The sequence below is a fragment of the Lepeophtheirus salmonis genome, chromosome 11 (genome assembly GCF_016086655.4).
Source record: "Lepeophtheirus salmonis chromosome 11, UVic_Lsal_1.4, whole genome shotgun sequence".
Taxonomy (NCBI): domain Eukaryota; kingdom Metazoa; phylum Arthropoda; class Copepoda; order Siphonostomatoida; family Caligidae; genus Lepeophtheirus; species Lepeophtheirus salmonis.
Window position 1 is genome coordinate 12,393,769 of NC_052141.2, and position 21,576 is coordinate 12,415,344.

The 21,576-nt window shown below is 30.2% G+C and overlaps 1 protein-coding gene across 2 annotated transcripts in view; it reads right to left on the minus strand.

Annotated features, from left to right (window-relative positions):
- Window positions 1-2,451: 2,451 nt before the first annotated feature.
- LOC121126087 (venom peptide isomerase heavy chain) overlaps window positions 2,452-21,576 on the minus strand; it is a 157,000-nt gene continuing 137,875 nt past the window's right edge. The window contains exons 1-4 of one of the 2 annotated variants that reach the window (XM_071891766.1): window positions 3,811-3,964; window positions 3,403-3,662; window positions 3,114-3,339; window positions 2,452-3,057 (exon numbers count right to left, since the gene is read on the minus strand). In XM_071891766.1, coding sequence (XP_071747867.1) covers window positions 2,660-3,057; window positions 3,114-3,339; window positions 3,403-3,662; window positions 3,811-3,880 — 954 coding nt within the window. In that variant the 5' untranslated portion in view covers window positions 3,881-3,964 and the 3' untranslated portion in view covers window positions 2,452-2,659. Of the gene's footprint in view, window positions 3,058-3,113; window positions 3,340-3,402; window positions 3,663-3,810; window positions 3,965-21,576 lie in introns of those variants that run through there. The other variant, XM_071891767.1, reaches the window with a different exon arrangement.

Sequence of the window (21,576 nt, forward strand, 5' to 3'; positions counted from 1 at the left end):
CTTACATATCTATTAAGAATCTGCAACTTTATTTTTTTTTTAATTAAAATTTTATTTATTCTATCGATGAGGGTGCTCAGAAAAAACTGGGCCCTCTGCATCTATGTATAGAACTCATAAGTAAGCCACTACGACTCGTTTTTTGTGTGTGTCTAGCAAGTTTGCAATAACTAAATTCAATTTTTCCGTATTGACACATCATAGCTGCCCACTATATCGAGATAAAAAAAAAAAAAAAGACTCCCTTCTCGTTGTTTGAAATAAATAAAGATACTACGAATTTATATACAACTGTTTTCGTCAGTTGGCTCTATCTACTTTGAAGCAACTGACTCTACGTATTCAAAAGGATATCATTACATTTTTGAATATTAATAGACACTTTAGCCGACCATAAATTCGTATAGACGTAACATAATTTTTGTTCCATTCCTCTCATTTAGGAATTACTCTGATATCGATCTGCAATTTTACTCTCAGTTCAACAAGGACCAACAATTAGAAATATGATTATAAACTGTGAACATTTTTGAATGTTAGGAAAATTTCACATTAGCTGTCCAATTTTTTTTAATAAAAGAAATATAAATACTGTGTCAATGATGGTCAAGGAAGCTTGGTGGAAGTGAAATATGCTTGAAGAGAGGTCATTCATTACGCAAAAGTATTAACAATTCCGTATGAAGCGTTGTAGAAGCCTTATTAATGACCTTGAACATCACGGCTACCGAGTGATTTTCTTCTGCGATGAAATGATTTACTGAATTAATAGTGACAAATAATCCATAATTTGAAGTTTCTTGCAAAAATAAATTCGGTCCATGGATTGAAACAGAATAAAAATCGATTTAACTATTTGTTAAAGACTCCATCCCTATTGAATGTACACGTATATATATTTAATATATCCCTGTCATTGATATTTTCTTACTCTTTCTCTAATACATATTTATATAATTAAACCTCAATTATATTTGAATTGAATGTAAATTCAAGCCTTCTCTTCATAAGAGTCTTTTGTTCATAAGAGGGGAAAAAACCCTATTGTGTTATAGGGTATAACATGAATTCTATATTATTTAATCTATTCATTTGAATTTCGTTTTAATACAAAAGTAAAAAAAATAATATATATATTAAAAAACCTACGAAAATATTAAATGAAGAAATAAGTAATCGTACAATTAAATTACAGAAAGTTCTCCCCCACAAAATGAATAATAGAATTAAAGTCAAAAGAAAACTAGGGGATAATAAATCTTAAGATATTTGCTCATACTATACCTACCAATATGAAAAGATGATAAATGAAATTGTAATTACTTTTAGGAAACTCTTTCTCAGCATGTTGTATGGTAGGTTATAGGTAATTAATAGTGTTGGGACTCGGACCAAGACCGATTGTGAAAAACCATTGGTCTTTAGGGGTTATATCTCAACTTAGGGACCAGTGATTCCCAATATTTCAAATATAGAAACCCATTTTAGAGAAAGCAATCAGAAAACAACCCCAATTCTTAAAAGTTTTTACTTATATATGAGATATACGAGTGTACAATCAAGAATAACCTCTCGTCGACTTCTGTCCAGCTGAAAAGATGCTTGGTAATCTCACTCACTTGAAACAGGTAGATATTCCTATGTTCAATGAAGAATTGAACCTCGACCGCCAATGTTCTGAGAGTAAGCGATAGTTGAACTACTTTTCAAAAGTGGTTAAGTATAAATTCTTCCCACATTTATTCTGTTAATTTAAACTTCCTCCTTTACAAGTTACAGTCCCCTAAAAATACATCTTCATCTGTTACTGCCACGAAATTCTCTAGCAGGTCATGTGAGATCCCCCTCATACGACTTTTATAAAACCCTGCAGAGTTTCACTCGCTACATTGCAAAACGGGCAGATTTCCCTCTGATCGTTGAGGAATTTTGACCCAACCCCCAACACTTCCGAGATTAAGCGTCAGAAGACGTCAAGTCTTTATTCCTAATCACTTTTATGCTTTTAATTTGATGCATTGTTGTTTATACTTCTCTATTGGTTAATAAAAGGAGCAATGTTGTATTTTTAAAAGACTTCCTGATTTCTTAGGTACAAATAGTCAAGGCTGTCAGCTTGAGCTGCACCAAGGTCAGTTCTATATCCTTAAAATGACGTAACCATGATTTAAAGTATTGCTTAGGTATTTTATCAATTACTAAGGTTCACTAACAAACATCCATGGCAATATCATTAGAGAAGGTTAATACTTTTGGAAAATTGAAGCATCCTATTAAAGGCACTTTCCAGCTTAAAAAGAATTCAAATTGCCTTGTAACATCCATACACCCTATACATAAATATTGTACGCGTTTTGAGTATAAAGATTCTCCAGAACTTTTTTTACACTTACATAGAGGTAATCCATTATAAATAAAGATATGAATTTATAAAGTACATCAAACTGTAAATTTCTTCAAGATTGTTTTTATTTGACCTACCATAAATATATTTAGTATTAATATTTAGCTTTCAAAGGATAACATCATATACTTAAGTATATATTAATACATAAAATCGAGGCCAATAACTTTAATTGATTCTTTTACTCTTTTTTATAACTTGAAAAAATCGTGAAGGTCTTGGATATTCGCAAAAATCCTGCAATTTAAAATACTATTAAATTAACTTAAATGTATCTGTAAGAAAATTTGGAAAAAATAATACTCGACTTTCCTCAATCTGTTTCAATATCCAAGTCCTGTAAAATGATACATTCACTATAAGCGCCCCATAATCAACCGATCCACAAATACCTCCTTCAGAAACAATCCCAACTAGAACACATTGCCCATCAACAGCCATTGTAATAGGACCTCCACTATCTCCATTACAAGAATCATGTGGTGGATTGTATGTACAAATTTTAGCATATTTATTGTGACGATAATACTTATTGTATCTACACTTTCCCCTTCTGAAACTTATTGTTTTCAGCTCTGTCCTCATAAGGGTCTGACTAAATTCAGGCAACCCGTTATTTATTCTGGAATATTCCATGATTCCCCATCCGCTTACTACGTTTAAACCAAGAGTTGAATAATTTTAATTAATATTTGTGCTATAGACTCACCGGTAAGCGTCGATCCTTCTGGGATGGACAAACCAACTTTAGCTAAGCAAAGAGCTTTCACATTTTCCCCGTATACAAACGACGGACTCACTTTAACAATAGCTACATCATTTGTTAGTAGAAAACCCAAATTTGAAATTAATTTCCATGCATATCCCGGATGAACAATTAATTTCTTTATGGCATGTCTTTGGCCATTGTCAAATTTAGTTGAGCCTGACATAATCTACGATTATAAAAGACCGACGTTATTTTTAAAAGACACAAGCCAAACAGGGTTGCCTCTTACGTATGAAATGTCTAATTTTATATTCCATGACTTGTTAACTCCTGTAGGGTAGATAAAACAGTGTGCTGCAGTGAGAACAAACTGATGACTTATGATTGTCCCTCCACAAGCGCCGAAATATGAATTGTCACTACTTAGTCGAAGCAGGACTTGCCATGGAATTGCTCCTTTGGTAACTTGTTCCCCTACAAAAATTCGATTACTGGTTGATGTGCATCCATCTAAATGTTTTCCTGGCTTTACACAATTTGTATAAGAATCTAGAATGGAAAGAAAGAAAAAACTATCTGTAAATACAACTTTATAAATTGAGGACAAAAGTTAAAACTGAATATAATTCCAATAAAATCAATTTCGTTCTGAACTTATACAATGATATTTTAATCAGATAAATTGCCAAGGACTTGCCAATTCCAGAGACTAATTCCATTTGAGCTAATATAATAATCTTCACACAAAGGTATAGAAAAATGTCCATATTTTTTGAGATCTTTTGAGGAACTACTCAATGATTTGTTCAACATAGACTACTAAAATTTTAACCTGTAAAAAGGACTTCTTATTAAAATGTATGTTGCAAGTGTGAACTGGATTTATTTAAAAAAATATATGATATAGGCACAAGGCTATTACAAATAAATATTTCTACAGCTGTTTTATAAGAAATTTGAAGTATATTTTTTATTTTTGAATCCTAGCATTTGTTTTTAAGTATACAAACAAGAAAACCTGGAAATTAAAAACAACACCGCAGTAAATTTGTCTTTTAATTGAGTTAATTTTAATTAGGGGAGAAAGCCCTCTAAAGAATGAATACACTTTTTTATATTAGTAAAATTCGTGAGGGTTTTGTCCAGATTACTTTGGGATCGTATTGTACTCAAACTAAGAAACATCACTAACTTTAAACGTCGACAAATAAGTTTATTCAAAGGAAAATCTACTACTCATCGACTTTGAATACTGTTAGATGACTTTTTTTTTATTGAACCCAACCAAACATTGACCAATTTTATCATTGACAATATAACTAATTCTATTTTTTTTAAACAATATAACTAATTTATTAAACCCAGAGATGATATAATTTACTACAAATGTTGTTGTTTATTAATTCATGTAGCTATCGAAGTAAGATATAGCTATAATATTTGACAAGTATATAGTTAGAATGAATTAAAAGTATTCCCACAGTATTTTAAAAAAGAATAAAAAACAATCAACAGGCAAACCTCTTTTTTGAGGGCGTGTTTTTTCTTTCCTATCTTCACTCCTCGCTCACTCGTTTCTTTTTCTTCAATATTTCATTCAGTATACTTATACTCAGTGTTCCCGGGCTAGCTTATTTTGGACTTATCTAACCATAGAAAATATCATCTAACTGATGGTTGGAAATTTTAGCTAATTTTTGCAATAGCTTAGGCGATTTTTGTATGATTTCGGGTCTACAGAAAACTAAAAGAAGGCGCTCCTGCATTAGTGCAAATTCGTTGTGGTTGGATGTTTCACACGCAATTTCTGATACAATGCCTAAGTATCTATATTTCCTTTTTAGCGAAAGCTATAACTGGTTTGCTAGATCTTTCTCAAGACAGCAGGCTTATGCAAATTTATTCAAACCAATAAATGATGGACATGAACCAGACAAAATATTTATCAATAGATTCTGCAAAGAGTTAGTGAACAATGGTTGGAGCTAAAAAGGCATTTTAGTTATACTAAAGCTTTAAACCAAATCCTCCATAAGGTGTTACACATCGGAGATGATCCACTCTTTATACAGCGATGAATATAATCACGGTTATTTGCTATTTTTGAGATCTGTGCAGAATGATTTATAAAGAATTAACACTATTTTTGATTCAAAATGATAGTGATCCTACCAAATTGCTTAAAACTTGACTCTTTTGTTGAAAATTTGGTAAATAAAGTGATACTTCCACCTAATCAGCATCGAATTGATCCTTTCACCTATAATCTGGAAGAATACCTTGTTCCTAAATTGTCCCTATAAAATGAAGCTGAAAATTTCTCCTCCAATATGACCCATCACTTGTAAGAGGATCAAGATAAGAATATCAGGGATCAATGTTTTCAATTTATAATGATGCTTATTTAAGAACAAAGAAATAGGCTTCCAGAGAATATGAAAGTATTGAAAACAATGTCAATGTTTAGTGCTGGAAGTGCATTGTGTCTCGTGCAAAAATTTCCATAGACCCTTTCATAACAACTTTGGAAATATTTTGAGAGAACATCATAAAAGTAGAAATTCAATGGCCTAATAGTCCTTGTCAAATGGCTAGAAACAAAAAAAAAGCAAAATGTTGTCAGAGGATTTCATATACAAGGATTTGTCTATTCTAAATTATTTTGCTGTGCTTAAAGTCTGTTACCTTAATTTTTTTTAGATTGTTTCATTCCAATGCTGAGGTTAAAAGGGTATTCAACCAAATGAATCTAATAAAAACCAAGCTAAGGTATAAAATAGATCCTGAATCAGGTAATACACTACTTCTTAACAGATATGAGCATGTATCTATTTATATAAAAAAATATTTACCCCATGTTTCAGCTGTTTTTTGTTTAATCTATCTCATTATTAGCCGATTTTAGAAGTATACCAAGGTGACTTTGCTTAAACCCACTTGGCAACATTGAATATACTACGTATATGACGTAGTATCGATCATCTCTCTGTTGACGTCACGACGTAGAAATCTGTTCCCTTATTTATTTCAATCTCCAATCTCTCTGGTCTAACGAATTCCTTGGCCCGTTCTTTATAATATTACTAATTCTTTAATATACATCGAATGTAAGTGTATGTTAATCATATAGAGGGCGCTGTGTAAATTGTTCTCAGTATACAGCATTTTTGTTATATAATACAAAAAAGACTGTCAGAACACCCAAAGAGTACTAGAGAAAAGTTGAGCACACCTAAATAGCGAGTATACAAACTCAGGCCTGTATTTATAAAAAAAGGAGAGAGTGAATACAGAAGGAAGTGTATTAATTTACAAATGAAAACACTATCCAAGGAGTACGTTATTTATATTGAGTGAGCGTTATGTTTCCCTTTTTGCTTGTTGGGGGCAAAATCATCTGTAGTAAAATTGTACTATTTACATAGAATAACTCAAAAAATAGTATTAAGTCATATTATACTTTATTGAACAATTTTCTCCGAATCATTATATAATAATAATTATTATTTTAATTGAATTTTGCTATTTTGAACTATTCTTGCTTAAGGCAAATGATTTTTTTTTGTCTTAGTTTTATAAATCATGCTATTACATTCATTTGTAGAGTTTTTTATAAAAATATCAATGAAAGTTCTAGAAATTTTAGAAATATAAAAGTCAAAATTATTGTCGCAAATATTACACATAAATTTAATATTATCCAAAAACTCACTGTTTTCATGATAAATCATTTAAATGATGTATACAAATGTATTTTTTTGATTAGCACAATTTAAAAATATTGCTGTATTTTGTGTAATTAATTCATATAGATTCCTGGAAATGATACAATTTAAATAAATAGAATCAGAAGAATATACAAGGTCTCCTCGATTTATCATATTGATGAAAGAATCTTTGACCGTTTGAGACTAATTATCCATAAATCCTTCTTCAAAATTAACATTAAGAAAGTATTACAGTGAACAAAATTTGTATTGAAAACAATTACATGACCAAGGTATTTTGAGGTTTCGATCAATTCTTAAAAAATAATAAATTTGTATTCATTTATTCGCAATCACATTCCATTAAAATATCAACGTCTAACATTGAAAGAAGCTTAATCGATTTTTTCATATTATGGGTTGCATCTTCTTTAAACAATACTTCATTAATATCACTTATTTTCTTTTAAAAAAACTTGATGAGTGACTTAAAAAAAATATTTTTCCCCCCCTTTCAAGCAGTAATTCCCTGACAAAGATTAATTTACACCAGCCAACTGTCTATAACTTCTAAATCTTACTTTAATGAAGTCACTTTGAATAACACCTAAAAAGACAAAATTCAAAGCATAGTTTTGAAGAATTTCTTGAGTAAGCTCTATATAAGCAAAAGTTTAGCGTTTGTGTTGCAATGGAAGGCTCCCTCGAAAGTCCTGGTTTTTAATCAACTCCCACCTCTTTATCCAATCTTCAAAATCTTTCAAAAAATTGATTTGTTCATTGTCCATATTTTGTATGGGATTTTGTTCCCTACAGCCATTGACAAGTGATATCTCATTCAAAATGTTCCAATTATTACGAATCAGAAAAGGGAATGTTTGAAGAAATTGGGGGTTCACTTTAGAGTACATCTATAGGGTATCAATGATGCTGTGATGAAACAGAGAATCAGCTAACTTGACATTATTTTTTTCGATTGTATTTGGATAGAGTACTTTATCAGTATATGTGTGACTCTTCAAATTCAATAGAGACTCAAAATGTCCAAACCATGGAGATCCAATCTTGATTCAACGGAGTTTAGGATACTCAAAAATTATTTGTATTCCCAAAATTGCTGTAGAAGTTCTTACAACTAGGGGTTTGTACAAAAATAGGATAATTTTTCCAATATTCTCATTCTAGGAGTATGACTATTGAAGATCATGATGATTATTTTCATTTCTAATTATGATAAACAAAAAGAGAAAAAAACATTAATGTACTTTAGGCTTGAGTTTGTAGAAATGAAAAACAAATCCAAACTACAATGTGTCCTTCGTTGTGATGTTCTTGCACAACCTTACACATAAAAGGTTTTTTCTTATTGTATTCATATCTTTTTGAAAATATGTTTATCAAAATGAAAGGTAGACAAGGGAAAAACCCATTGGACTAAAATAATCTTGCATTTATTCAATATTTATGAGCATGTCTATAAATTTATGACAAGGGAAAGAAGTTAAAGGAGTGATTTATACCTATATGCCTATAGCAAGGCATAATGGCCTCTTAATAGCTAGTCACTTGCTAAAATGATTTATGATACTCTATAAGAAAGAAAGCATGACAAAGATTCGTTAAGGTAAAAAATGTCAGAAGAGGGTCATAATGATCTCAAACCATATCCAATGAGACCAAATAGGGGGTTGAGTTATAAATCGAAAGGGGATTTGCGTCTCAAACTACAACTTTACCAATAAAAACGTTTTCTAAATTTAATCGAAATTAAAAAGTTATGGTGAAAAAAAAAAAAAAAATGGATTAATTGCAGTTTAATTTTTTTTTTTTTCCAAGATGCAAAAAGAAAAAAAATAGATTTATAATAGATTATTGGATTCGTAGATGAAATAAAGTATGTAAAAATTTGTCACAAGATTCGTTTATATATAAATTGGTCACATCTAAACTGAATTTGAACTGAAATATTTGTCATCATATATATAATTAAAATAATTTATTGTTGTGTGTGATGTTTGTCTCATTTTGAAAAAAAAAAAAAAAAAAAAAATTTATTTCAAAAATGGAGACAGGTACAGACTTTAGACATACTATAAAAGTTGTTCAGAATTTTGAGTTACGTACGTAAAGTCATATTCAATTCTGATCAGACCAAATTCCGTGGCTCTAGAGTTCAAGTTTGATTTTTTGCAAATAAGTTGATTTTTTCATAAAGCAAGATCGATTCCACGTGTTTTAAAGTTTGCTTTTTAAAAGTATGGGTTGATGATTCGATAATGTACGAAAAAAATAACAAAACCAAAAAAAACGAATTATTCAGCAAATGGAAAAAGGGAGCATGTTTCTTATATACGAATAAAAATGGAAAAAAATTATGTTTTTGATCACAACACAGAAAGGAGCGAATTAGCAAGTTAATCTTATTATGAATCTTCCATCTTCATTACGTTTGAAGAAGGAACATGGTAAGCTAGCAAATAAAATAAATAAATCACTAGGTCAAACATTTGAAAAAATTACTTTATATTGACCAAAATCAGTATTTTCATATGGTATTTTTAAGAGTATCAAAAGGGGGTAATTATTTTACATCAAATGTACGGAAAACACCAAGTAAGCTATATATATAAGTAACATCTTTTTAATGGGCTATTTTTAAAAGTGTGTTTCTGCGAGTTTTCTATATAATTATTCTTTTTCTCTCTCTTTTTTTCATCAAGAGTCAATTTTTAAGAAAAAAATGCCAAAAAACCATGCATTTTGGACTTATAGTTATTAAACTTTAGTATTTTTTAATTTCCAAAAATCTTTACAGAAATAAATTTGGCAATATTTGCTGAAATAAACCAATTATCAGGGGTTATTTTTTCCCCCATGACATTATTCTCCATTACTTTTTTATTTTTGCAATTATATATATTTTTTTTTGAAGGCTATAACACAATTCTTTTAAACACAGGAGGCTAAATTATAAATCTCCCTGCACCGAAGGGTTCTAAGATATTAAGAAATAACATTTCCCATTGTCGATTTACTCTCTTGCTTGATGATTCTCCTGAGCAACAGGAGAAATTTGTCAGCTATTGGCTCCATATAATACAGACTAGTTTATCAGTTCAAGTCTGTTTGTAAGGCATTCTTTTGTAATCCAAGCAAAATTGAAAAGCTTTCAAAACATAGATATGTTTACATTATTTCATCCCTTTTCAGCAAATTACATTATTTATTTATAAGATTTTAACCTCTTATCTACACACATATTTGACATTCTTTCATAATAATTGAATCAACCTTTTTATATACGTACATGCTCAATTTGACGACTTCAAACAGAATATGTAAAACGAGGTAATTTATTTTTTCAAGAATTCTCTATTATATTCTGCTGTAGTTCAACTGAGAACACACTATTTTAAAATGATAATTATTACATGTGTAACATTTATGTGTAATTACACATCAAACGTTTTGAAAGTTACCTAATTTTATTCCCCTCCAACATATTAAGATACAAAGAATATTAGTATTTTTCTTTAAGAATCTACTTTTATGGGAATTTTTTGAATATATATTATTAATTTGAGTTACATATTAAATTATCATGAAAAGTTTAAAGAACGTATACATAGGTAGATCAAAGTACATTAATTTTTGTAGGGAAGGGAAAGTTTTGTGTTGTTTTTTGTTGCATGAAATTAAGGGGGAATACATTAATCCTTTTTTTCCATGTCAAGTATGCCCCTGCAATTCGTTTTCTGAAGCTCAACTTATTCAAGATAATTAGAAAAGTGAAGTATTGAGACAAATTTCCATGATTGTATATATCCTTGGCAATCAAAAGAGAGCTAACGTAGCTGTCTGACACCACAATTTTCATTATTGTACCCACATTTCCTAAAATTGGCCTTCCAGAGTGTAATTCATCTTTTGACATTAAAATAACTGGAATGGAATCAACGAAATCAAATTACCAAGTGATTCGCTGGTACAGTATAGGCCATAAATACTATTCACATTTTCTAACGTGACAAAAAAAAAACACAAAACCATCTTTTAGGAAATATTATCTTTCTGACGTCATCTAGAATTAACCAATCGTCTTTATACATTGGAAAATAACTTTTCTTAATCCATCTAACGAAAAAATACTGGATTTATTTTTACTACACGTAATTTATTTAACTTCATATAAACAATTAAATCTGAAAAACATCCTCAAACATGGTCTTGATGCAAGGCTTGAAGACTTTTAAGGTTTTCTTCACGTAAGTGGCACAAGCCTTCCTCTCGATTACACTCCACATCCCATAGTCAAGAGAATCGTATTCTAAAGGGAATAGGGTTCCAATAGAGGCAAAATTTTGCCAAGTTGTCTTAACCAATCCCACTTTTGAGTATTTTTTAGGTCTTCTTGCTGGAATAAGAGTTTTGCTTCAAATGCTCTTGTATTTACCAAATAAGTATGTATAACTATTTAATACATATAAATATAAATATTAAAGTTTGGAATATAAATATAACTAAATTAAAACTCTAAGCTTAAGCCCTCATAAGCTACGCAATTTTTGAGATAAGTTCGACAAGCTCCATGGATTTTTTCAGGGTTCATTTCCTCCCATTCTCCAATAAAATAAGTTTTCAGCTTTTTTGGGAGTGTATGTCGAAAAAAATTCTTCATAGGGATAATTTGTTTAAATCCAGGGATTTATAATGTCGTCCATTCCATCCCTAACTATCTTGCCAATTTGAGACACAGTTTGAATATACACCAACAATGGAGGATATTTAGTTTTAGGGTTTACAGGCAAGTTGTACATTCTTGACAGCAAAATTCGGTATGTATGCTGTCCAGACGAATAAGTGGTCCCAGTCCATGCAAATTAAGTTCATTTTGACGTGTAGCACAATTGTAATACCGTAAAATAATTAAATTCTGTTTTATTTTAACAAATTGTATATATCGACAATCATTATTTTGGACTTATAACTCTGACACATGTCTAAAGTACAGCTGTTCAAACTGTAAAACAAGTAAAAGATTTTTCAAAGGCCCAATTAAAAAAATCAACAAATATTTTTGAGGATTATTAGATCCCAAAAGACTTATATTTAAGTCATAATCTTGAATAAATTAAATATCAACTTACTGACAATGAATAAAATATATAGCTTTCTGTACTTGAACATGAAGTATATTGATGACCCGTTCTCTTTGATGTTTCTGCGTAAAGTTTTAACTGATACAATGTACCCTTTTATAAAAGTTTATACACCCCCTAAAAGGACTCTGTTCTTTGATTGGTTCCTGTGAAAATATTGAAAGTCTTTAAATAAAATACTCACAATGACCTATTTCCTCAGTTTCTGCGAATAAAAAGGGATTTCCAATTGAATTTCTGTTATATATTTCATTAGGACATTTGATACATTGAAAGATATATACGTAGTTCCATAATGACGTCATCAGAAAATAATAAACAGAAGGACACTTTAAGAGTAAGTAGCCTTCATTCATAAAATGTCACTCCTTGTTAACAATATGAGTACTAATATCAATTAATCCCCTTCTATTTTTATAATTAGACACCGATTCTCTTATCCCTGCTATTTCCCTAGAGTCCTTAATTGTACTAAGGCCATCGATTATAACCATTTTTATTGTTGTAGTATTCAAAAAGTAGGGTTGTAAATCTATTGTCTTTTCTAGAGTCCTAGTTTTCTTGCTTTTGGCAACGTATATAGTATTTTATTAAACTGCCATAATTATTCTTTCATTCTTGAAGGAGAGAAGATGACCCTTAGTTAGGACTGAAAAACTCCGGTTATTTCCAGCTCAGTCTTGGTCCGGTCTAATTCAGTCTTGAATATAAGTCCGAAAACTTACACATTTCGGTCCTAAGACTGTAGAGTCCTGAATAATTAAGCACTGACACTAAACTTAAAAATATGGTTTAGCCACGAGTATGTGTTCTCAGGGATGACGAAAAGTTATTCCGGGAATTTTGTGCATCTTTTAAAAAGAACTGGAATTGAGACAGGCAAGCTGATAAATTTCTGCTATGGAATCTATGACAAGCATCTAACTTCGAGCCAAACGCTCAACAGATATAAAATAAAATCACGATTGTTCTACGTGGGGAACCTAGGAACGCTGGAAGGAAATATGTTCAAGTGTTCTGGATGTGGGGAAACAATAATAATATAAAATTTAGCCACTTTCTAGGGGAATATAAATCCATTAAAAGACACTTCACTTAAGAAGAGAATGGATGTTTATATTGGGAAAAAACTATCAGAGTCTCAAATTAAGTATGGTCTAATGGTAGATGATTAGAGGTATACATTAGCCAATAAATACATTGTTAAATTCCATATGATGGTCGTTGCAGCGATGGCGAAGATAATTAATATAAACAAAGGATTTGTAACGGCAGCTACGAAGGAGGTCCAAGAGATTGCCTACGATGATTCGATTTCGACTTATTGTAATACGATGGCGGTATGATCTCCCAACACTATGACTAAGGGTGATAATTTTGGTAAGAATAGAAAAGCGTGCGAGGAGAAGAGAAGAAATACTTATGGCATCATTGATTAAATAATATACATCTTCTTCTATCAATCATGAACGTTATAATTCCCGCCTTTATTATTCAATATTAATATAATAATATTAGATGGGGATAGTCGATAGAGAACTGAATAAAATGCAAAAAATAACGTCGCCTTCTGTCTGGATTTCTGAAAATGGAGGCCTAGGAATTTGGAAAATACTTACCGGATGAGAAACAGATGGTTTGTCGGATTTGTCGATATAAATGTGCCTTTAGTCCCCTGTCTAGAATTACACGCCACTCATTATCCTCATCTCATAACAAGAGTATGGATATTTATCTATAAAATCAATTTAACGATGAATACATCAAGTCAGACTTTAACTTTGATCTCACAACGATGCTTATTGCATGTAATATAACTTTATCCATTGCTAATCATCCTACCTTCAAAAAATTTATGGAGAAATACAAGGGTAAACACGTCCATTCCCGAGGAACCATCATTAAATTAATGGAGGATGTTGTTACTGATGTTATATGATTTTAAAATTGTTTAATTTTGTATATTTAACTTAAATGTTTAATGGTTTATTTTTTAGTATGTAGATTATATTTAATTAAAGCCTTTCTTTTTAGCTAAACTTTGAGTTTCAAATATATTTCAAATACTCTACTTTGTCGTTTCATTAGCTATTATTCTGAGAATAAGGTTCATAATAAATTACAATTTCATGGAGTGTGACGTTTTCAAATCTACTGTAACGGGGAAAAAATGTCTAAGTCCATTATACGTAGTATATCTTCATTAAACATTTTGCTAATAAATAAACTCAACGTCCATTAATGTTGTTATATAAGCATTCGTTATACCCTCAAAAATCATAATAAAGCAGGCAGATGATAATCACATCAGTATTTTAAACAATGATACCATATTTTTGTCTTCCCCCCTTTATTGTCTCCTTGCACGCGTTTTTCTCTACAATATTATCAACTATAAGTCTATGACCTAGTTATATTGAACAGAAAAAAATATTTTTAGTGTTTTTCATCATATTCTAGTTTTTAAAACGATACTCACCTGTATAAAACCTATTAATAATTATATTTTTTATGTGTTTTATATTAATGTATTTTAGATTTGCTGTTAAATGTAAAGGCGGAGGCCCTTCCTATAGGCTTCAAAACATTTATTGTACGGATTATGGCTTTGATGAGGAGGTTTGACAGTAGAGGGGCATGGAAACTGCTTTGCTAATGCTGTTGTTTGCCTCTTTCTTTCTTTTAATAACAATGACGTCGTAAATGATGTCTAATTAATATATAAATTATTTCCTCAGAACAATATTATAAACCTTCGCAACCTCAAGTCGAAAAACTGTATTGACGTACAAATTACAATGCACAATGGACTACAACTGTTGAATTTTTTCCAATGTGTTTATATCACTTCCTTTCATTATTTTAACGAACTTAAATGAATCTATATATGTATGTAGTTATTATTATTGTGATTATTATATTTTCTTAATATTGATTTGAAATCAATGAGATGTGGATACAAAAAAAAAAGAAGTACCCAAAAACTATAATTAATAAATGTTTATGAAAAGTGCGTAGGTTAATATTTAACTTTATTTTTTTTTATATAGGAATGAAAAAACTTTTTTTTTGTTTCTCTCCAATTGAAAAATGCATTTGATCTATTTTGACAGTAGTTTGGACTGGGACCGTTTCAAGGCTTTTTGTTATTTCCTCTATTACTCCAAGTTGATTTGACTTCAACTCCTCAAATTTAAAATCAATATAGTCAGCAGCTGTTGTTTAAATTCCGTTAAATATTGCAACTAGCCCTGTTGTAAGGGACAGTAGAAACCGGTTTAAAAATATATATTTTGAGTCAGCCAATATAAAAATATATCAATGCTATAAGATAAGCAATTGCACAGGTATAGTGACAAAAATACAAACAAGAATGGTTTAAACTCCAAATGACTTGTATATTTAGTTTATATAGACCTTGGAGTATGGCAAAAACAGGAATTTTAAAAGGTTTTTAAAAAATTTTCAAATTTGAACAGGTCTACTGCATATATCTGCAATAAAAAATCAAATACTGCATTGACCTTTAAATATTATTAGTATAAGTAAAATGGAAATTGCCTCAAATGTTTTATTTAGGTAAAAAGATATATCGAGGATTTTTCAAATAATTGTATTGATATAAATCTGTAAATGGGTAAAATATTCAATTAGATAAGAAAGGGTGGGTTGTCAAAATATATCCATTACACTGGTTCCTAAATTTGATAGATGTTGGGGAACAGTCCAACAATTGCGCAAAATGAAGAAAAATAAAGTTTGGGGCATATATAGATAAAGCAAAGTTTGTTTGTAGATAACTTTTTTTTTTATAGGCGTTTGTCAAGGTAGATTTTATGCGTCACATTAAAAGGGAAAGAAATCCATGGATGATGTATTACAGAGTTACAATTCCAAGTCTTTGTTGGACTACGAGTAGAATTGTGGATCGATTTAAGAATAATTTTTGCGAGTGTCCCTGTATATTTCCTTCTCCCATCCATTTGCATCCATCTAAATGTTTTCCTGGTTTTACACAATTAGTATAAGAATCTAGAATGGGAAGAAAGAAAAAATTATCCGTAAATGCAACTTTATGAATTGAGGACAAAAGTTATAACTAAATATCATTTGAATAAAATCCATCTGTTTTCTAATTTATGAAATGATATTCTAAGCATATATTATCTACAAAAAGGTACTATATAGATAAATATAGGAATGGCTGATTCCATAGACTAAATCCACGTGAGAAAATATAATAAAATTTATAGTATTTAAATATATTGCAAGTTGGTTTTGTGTTGTGTTTTTTTATATTCCATACAAATCCTTTTTTTTTTTTTTTTTGGGTAATTTAGGAATAGTAAGTTCTATACTTTTTATTCTGTATGTTATTACAAATAATAATTTCCTTGCCATGCCGGTGAACTGATTGGCAGCTTTTGACAATGAAGGCCGTATCCATGGTGTACCTTGCTGTCAAGATAGCAGCTGAGAACGAATACAAATAATTGTTTTGAAATAACTGCATTTCCAAGGGGTTGAGGTAAAAGACAGAGGCACATGGAGGTAGGCCAAATTTTAGACGTATTAATGGAGCAAAATTTTTTGTTCTTCTGGCATTGAAACCGGCCTGAAAGGGATTACCTTTTTTGGTAATGCCGTTGGTACGACAATTTTAAACTCATAGACATGGAATAAAACCAAAATTTGTTTATTGTGCATTTGCTAGGTTGTAAAATGAAAACTCGTCATAAAAATAACAGATATAAAATAGTAGTTAAGTGCTACTTCAAGTTTTGGGCACAACTCTGTATTCAATCAATAATAAAAAAAACCTAAGTTAAGTCAGCTACTGCTAATTGAGCCAAAAGCAAAATGTGTTGCAATTCTTCTTGAGATAATAAAATGTATTTACTGATTTTTTGATAATAAACAACATCACCAATCTAGTTTTTACTTGAATAAAATTCTTAATCCTAGGCTATGTTCTTAAGTCTACAAACAAGGAATCCTGTAAAGTACAAAGGTATTTTAAGTAAAATAAGAGCTGTTATAAGGCTTTTATTTATATTACACTATAATTGAGTTAATTTTAAGTTGGACAGAAACCCCTCCAAAGAACAAACCAACTCTATTAATCTAGTAAAGTTCGTGTGGATATTTTCCCCTTTTTAACTTTAAAATTGTATTTTACTCTAAGTAAGACAGAAAACCATTGGCAATTTTTGGAGGAGTATAATTTTTAAATTCATTCTAATGAACTTCTATGGGGGATAATTCGGTTAATATAAGGCCATTTGTGATATGAGACATCCTAATATACACTCTATTATTCAGTGTAAAATTATATTTTTTCACAGGTGATAGGAAAGACGTCATCTTTAAGCCACATTAAAATTCAGCCTAATAATTGAACCAATGTTAATAGAGTGAAGTATCTATTATTTTAACGTTGTTTCTACAATTTTTTTGAACTCTTTAATTACATTCAATTAGTGAACTAAATTTGCAGTGCAAACAAAGATAAAATAGTAAGCTTAGAAATCTTTTAGTAACATAATAAAATATATGAAATATATATTAGAGATAATATGAGACGTACTAAATAACGATGGGAGAATATGAGGCCCAGGTAACCTTTTTTTAAAGAAAATTGACACCCAGTATGAAGATGTTAGCTTTGTGAAAGTATCTGACCCTATCATTAGGCTTCCAAATCTTCAATTTGTAAGAGGTGAATTACAAGCTGGAACAATTTTGAATTTCTGCATTGATTTATCAAACTTTGCAAAGTAGGTTTTGTTAATAATATCAAACTATTTATGCATTATTATGAAATATGTATCTTAATCAAATAATAAACCAATTTAGTGTAATTTATACTAATACAAATTTGTTGGCTCATATTACCCTGAGCATGAATTAATATGGGTTTTATGCACGTTTTTGAAAATGGGATCTAACTTGAAATTTATTTGAGTCTAAATACTTTATAATGTTTAAGAAACAATACAACAGTAAATATTCTTTGAAAGTTCTAGCTACCGGAACTTAAATAGTTTTAAAGATATATTATCCAAGTTATCCCTATTCCTGGGACTGGAATTTTAAAAATGAAGGATTGTTAACCCCACTTTTTTTCATGAACCGAACCAAACATTTGATTCGGGTTAATCTGGGTATTTCAAAGACATCTAGTAATACATAGATACGTATAGGTTAGTGATTTACTAAAACAAATTCCTGGTGTCCAATATATATTTGCTGATAGGGGCGTTCGTAGCTTTCATCTTTTGGAGTGGAGTGGTTTTTAGTAGAGGGTGCCCATGTTGCAGGGTGGAATACAAAGAATGAAGGTAGAAGAAAAAAATACAAACAGAGGGATGTAGAAAGAAATGAGAAGAAGTGGGGGGGAGCAAGGACATGGGACGTCGTTACCTTAATTGTGGCATACTACCTTTCCTCCAAAAAGCAACAGAAAAAGATATTAAATCATCTAGTAGTTAGCCACATGAGTCAATCACACAAATATTTATTTATTGCTTAAATTTATGAAATAAAGTCATACTCCCAGACTATCATGAATACATTTCTTCTTCCCAATTTTAAAAATGAATTATATGATATTAAAATCCTATAGTATTTTATTTGTTATTGTATGATTTAGTAATATTTGATCGAAAGAGTAGTTATATTAAATAATAAGACGACTAATTTATGTATGCATATTAGAAGGAATCAACAAGAAATTGTATTTCCGTCCCTTTGGACCTAGTAAAACTTAGCTTATTTATCAAGAATAATATATTGTGAAATAGCTATGATGTATCTAGTGAGACAAATGAATTGACAGCTGACAACAAGGTACACAGGGTAATTTTGTGTAAGTGAGTAAGGAGGTTATATTTCAGTAAAAAAACAACACAACCTCTTAATGACCTTGGACACAAAAAAACCAACATTCATTGGCCTGTGCCATGAAAACTTGGCTTAATATACTTATTTTATTATGCATTAACTCTATAAGGCTATAATTTTAACAAAGGAACAAAGTAAGCTATTTTTTTCTAATGCAATTGAAAAATGCATTTGTCCGATGCAGAAAATAAGGTAGACCCGGATCATTTGCCAGATTTTTGTTTTTAGCTTAATTACTCCTAGTTTTAAATTTGAATAAACTGGCCAAATTTTAACACAGCATTTCCAACATAGTGTGATGTTGTTTCAATTTCTTTAAATGATTCTTTAAACTGACCCCTTCGCCAGGGACGTTTCAAACAGTTTCAAGATATATTTTTTGAGTCAGTCAAGTTTAACTAAATAATACTTGTTGATGAATAAATAACTAAACTTTTCATTTTAATACAAATAGTTTTTGAATAAGAATACATTTGGCATAAGGGATAGTTTTTAATTACGTGAAAGGATCAGGAACAAAACGATTCGAGAATAACGTCATGACATCTAAACTTTTTTCCCCTCAAACATTCCTCAAAGTAACAGAATCTATTTCTTTATTTATTTTATTTTAAATGAGACTTTTATGATAATTATCATTATTATAAATAAATAAAATATAGATTAAAATAATGATAAAATACATGAAGAGGGATTGCAGTAAAAATAGTTATAACTAAACTTAAAATTATCCGTCTAAATCAAAGCCAAATCTTTCAATAGTAAATATAACAAAGTCTACCACTACAAAATATTAATACATAACTAATAAAATTTAAAATCATCATGAGGTATTAGGTACCGGGTAATTTTTTGGAAAAAATAGTTCAAAAAAACTCCAAAGACAAATTTAAAAGAGCCTTGAAATGGAAAGATGGGGTTCCTTCATTGCTAGTGCCAAAAGTGGCCTCTCCACTCACACTAATTTCTTTCCAACTAATTGTTTGATAGCTCTCTAGACGGTCTGGTGTGAAATCCTGAGATGGGCATCTTACAATTTTTTTTAACTCCTCTGTCCCCATATTGGGCTTTTTCACAATGCAATTCAACGTTTTTGACTTGCTGACAAAGTAGTTTGTGGTCCTGTAGACACCCAACTGGTTAGATTTCATTATGTTTAAGTGTCATTTTTTCGACTGGTACATAAGCTGGAGAGCTTAGGTTTATTTCTTTTGTAACTAACTGTACTAGTATGAGCCTGTCTGTTCCAAATAATTTAAATAAATAATGTTATTCATAACTTATGTTTCTCTATTTGAGTTGAATGTTAAAGTACCTAATTTATTCCAGGACATTAATTGAAAAACCCAAGAACAAAAAAAAAAAAAAAAAGCTTATGTTCGTCAGAATTACAGGTATTGTGTACGGCAATACTCCCACAGTTACATGCTTAGAAGAAAAACCCACAAATTCCAAAGATATCAAAAAATCAGCAACAGTAAGTAATCAATTTATGATTAATAATTTTTTGTTGATGTGTTTTTTATCACAAAAAAAACTTATTTTAATAACTTTTATATATTAAACACTATTTAACTCCATGTAAACAAAATAACCCTTACCTTAACTTTACTTCCAAATTAATTAGTATCCTATGTAATATTCCATGCTTTAATAGAATGCTCCTAAGTGTTCATTTGAATGGTATCAATCCAAGACGAATTAACTGGCTAATTCAATCTCCCCTTCATGCAACTACTTGAAAAATTACTGAACAGATTGAATTCTCATAAGTGTTCATCCAAAACGAATCAACTAGCTATCTTCCCTTCACTTCTTATTTTTAATAGTAGATAGAGCTAGAAGAAAACAAAAACTGTTGCTAGGCAGCAAAACCGGAGGAGGAAGATTGATATGTTTCTTTTTGTATACAAGATCTTTTTGAATATAGCGTAATATGAATTAATTTCAACCGCTCAACCTTAATTAATTATTGAATAAGTAAATGCTCAAATTTCAATGGACCATCAGGTAATATGCATTAATGCAGGTTTAAAAAAATGTGCCATAAAGTGAAAGATTCCAATGCTGTTATCATGAGTATTTAATTTATGAACCCAGAAAATATAAGTCTAAAGTAGCAACTAAAGTCTATGCTATTCAAAGGTGAAGAGTAACAAAAGGGTTTACTGAGGAGTTATAAGGTAACCCCTTGTTTTGACTTGGATCGGAATGGACGATCCACATGGATGTAATTCCTACCTATGTCCTTGCTAGATACGGAGTGTGGTCCTTTATCTCCTAACTACTCCCATATAATCTAATAAAACGTCAAGACAGCTAATCTGCTCTCATTCATAACATTTTTCATCTTCTGGGATGACGACTTTCACCAGCGTTTTTTTAACATAAAGGCCTTTCAGTAATATTTCAATCCATGGTTATCTTTGCTGCACTAACTAAGAGTAAAATTTGACGATTGACATAGGATTGATATCTACTTATATCATTCCATAATACTGAGAGAGAAATGTGTAGTTCTTCCGACTAACAAGTGATTGCATCTAATTCAATGAAACGCCATGAGATATCCTGTAATCTAATAAGGAGTTAAATTATTGTTTAGTTACTCTATCTCTCTATTAATTTAAGTGCATTTTCAACACTATTCAAAAGGAATATTAAGAAAAAAAGTTCTATATGAACTCAATTTAC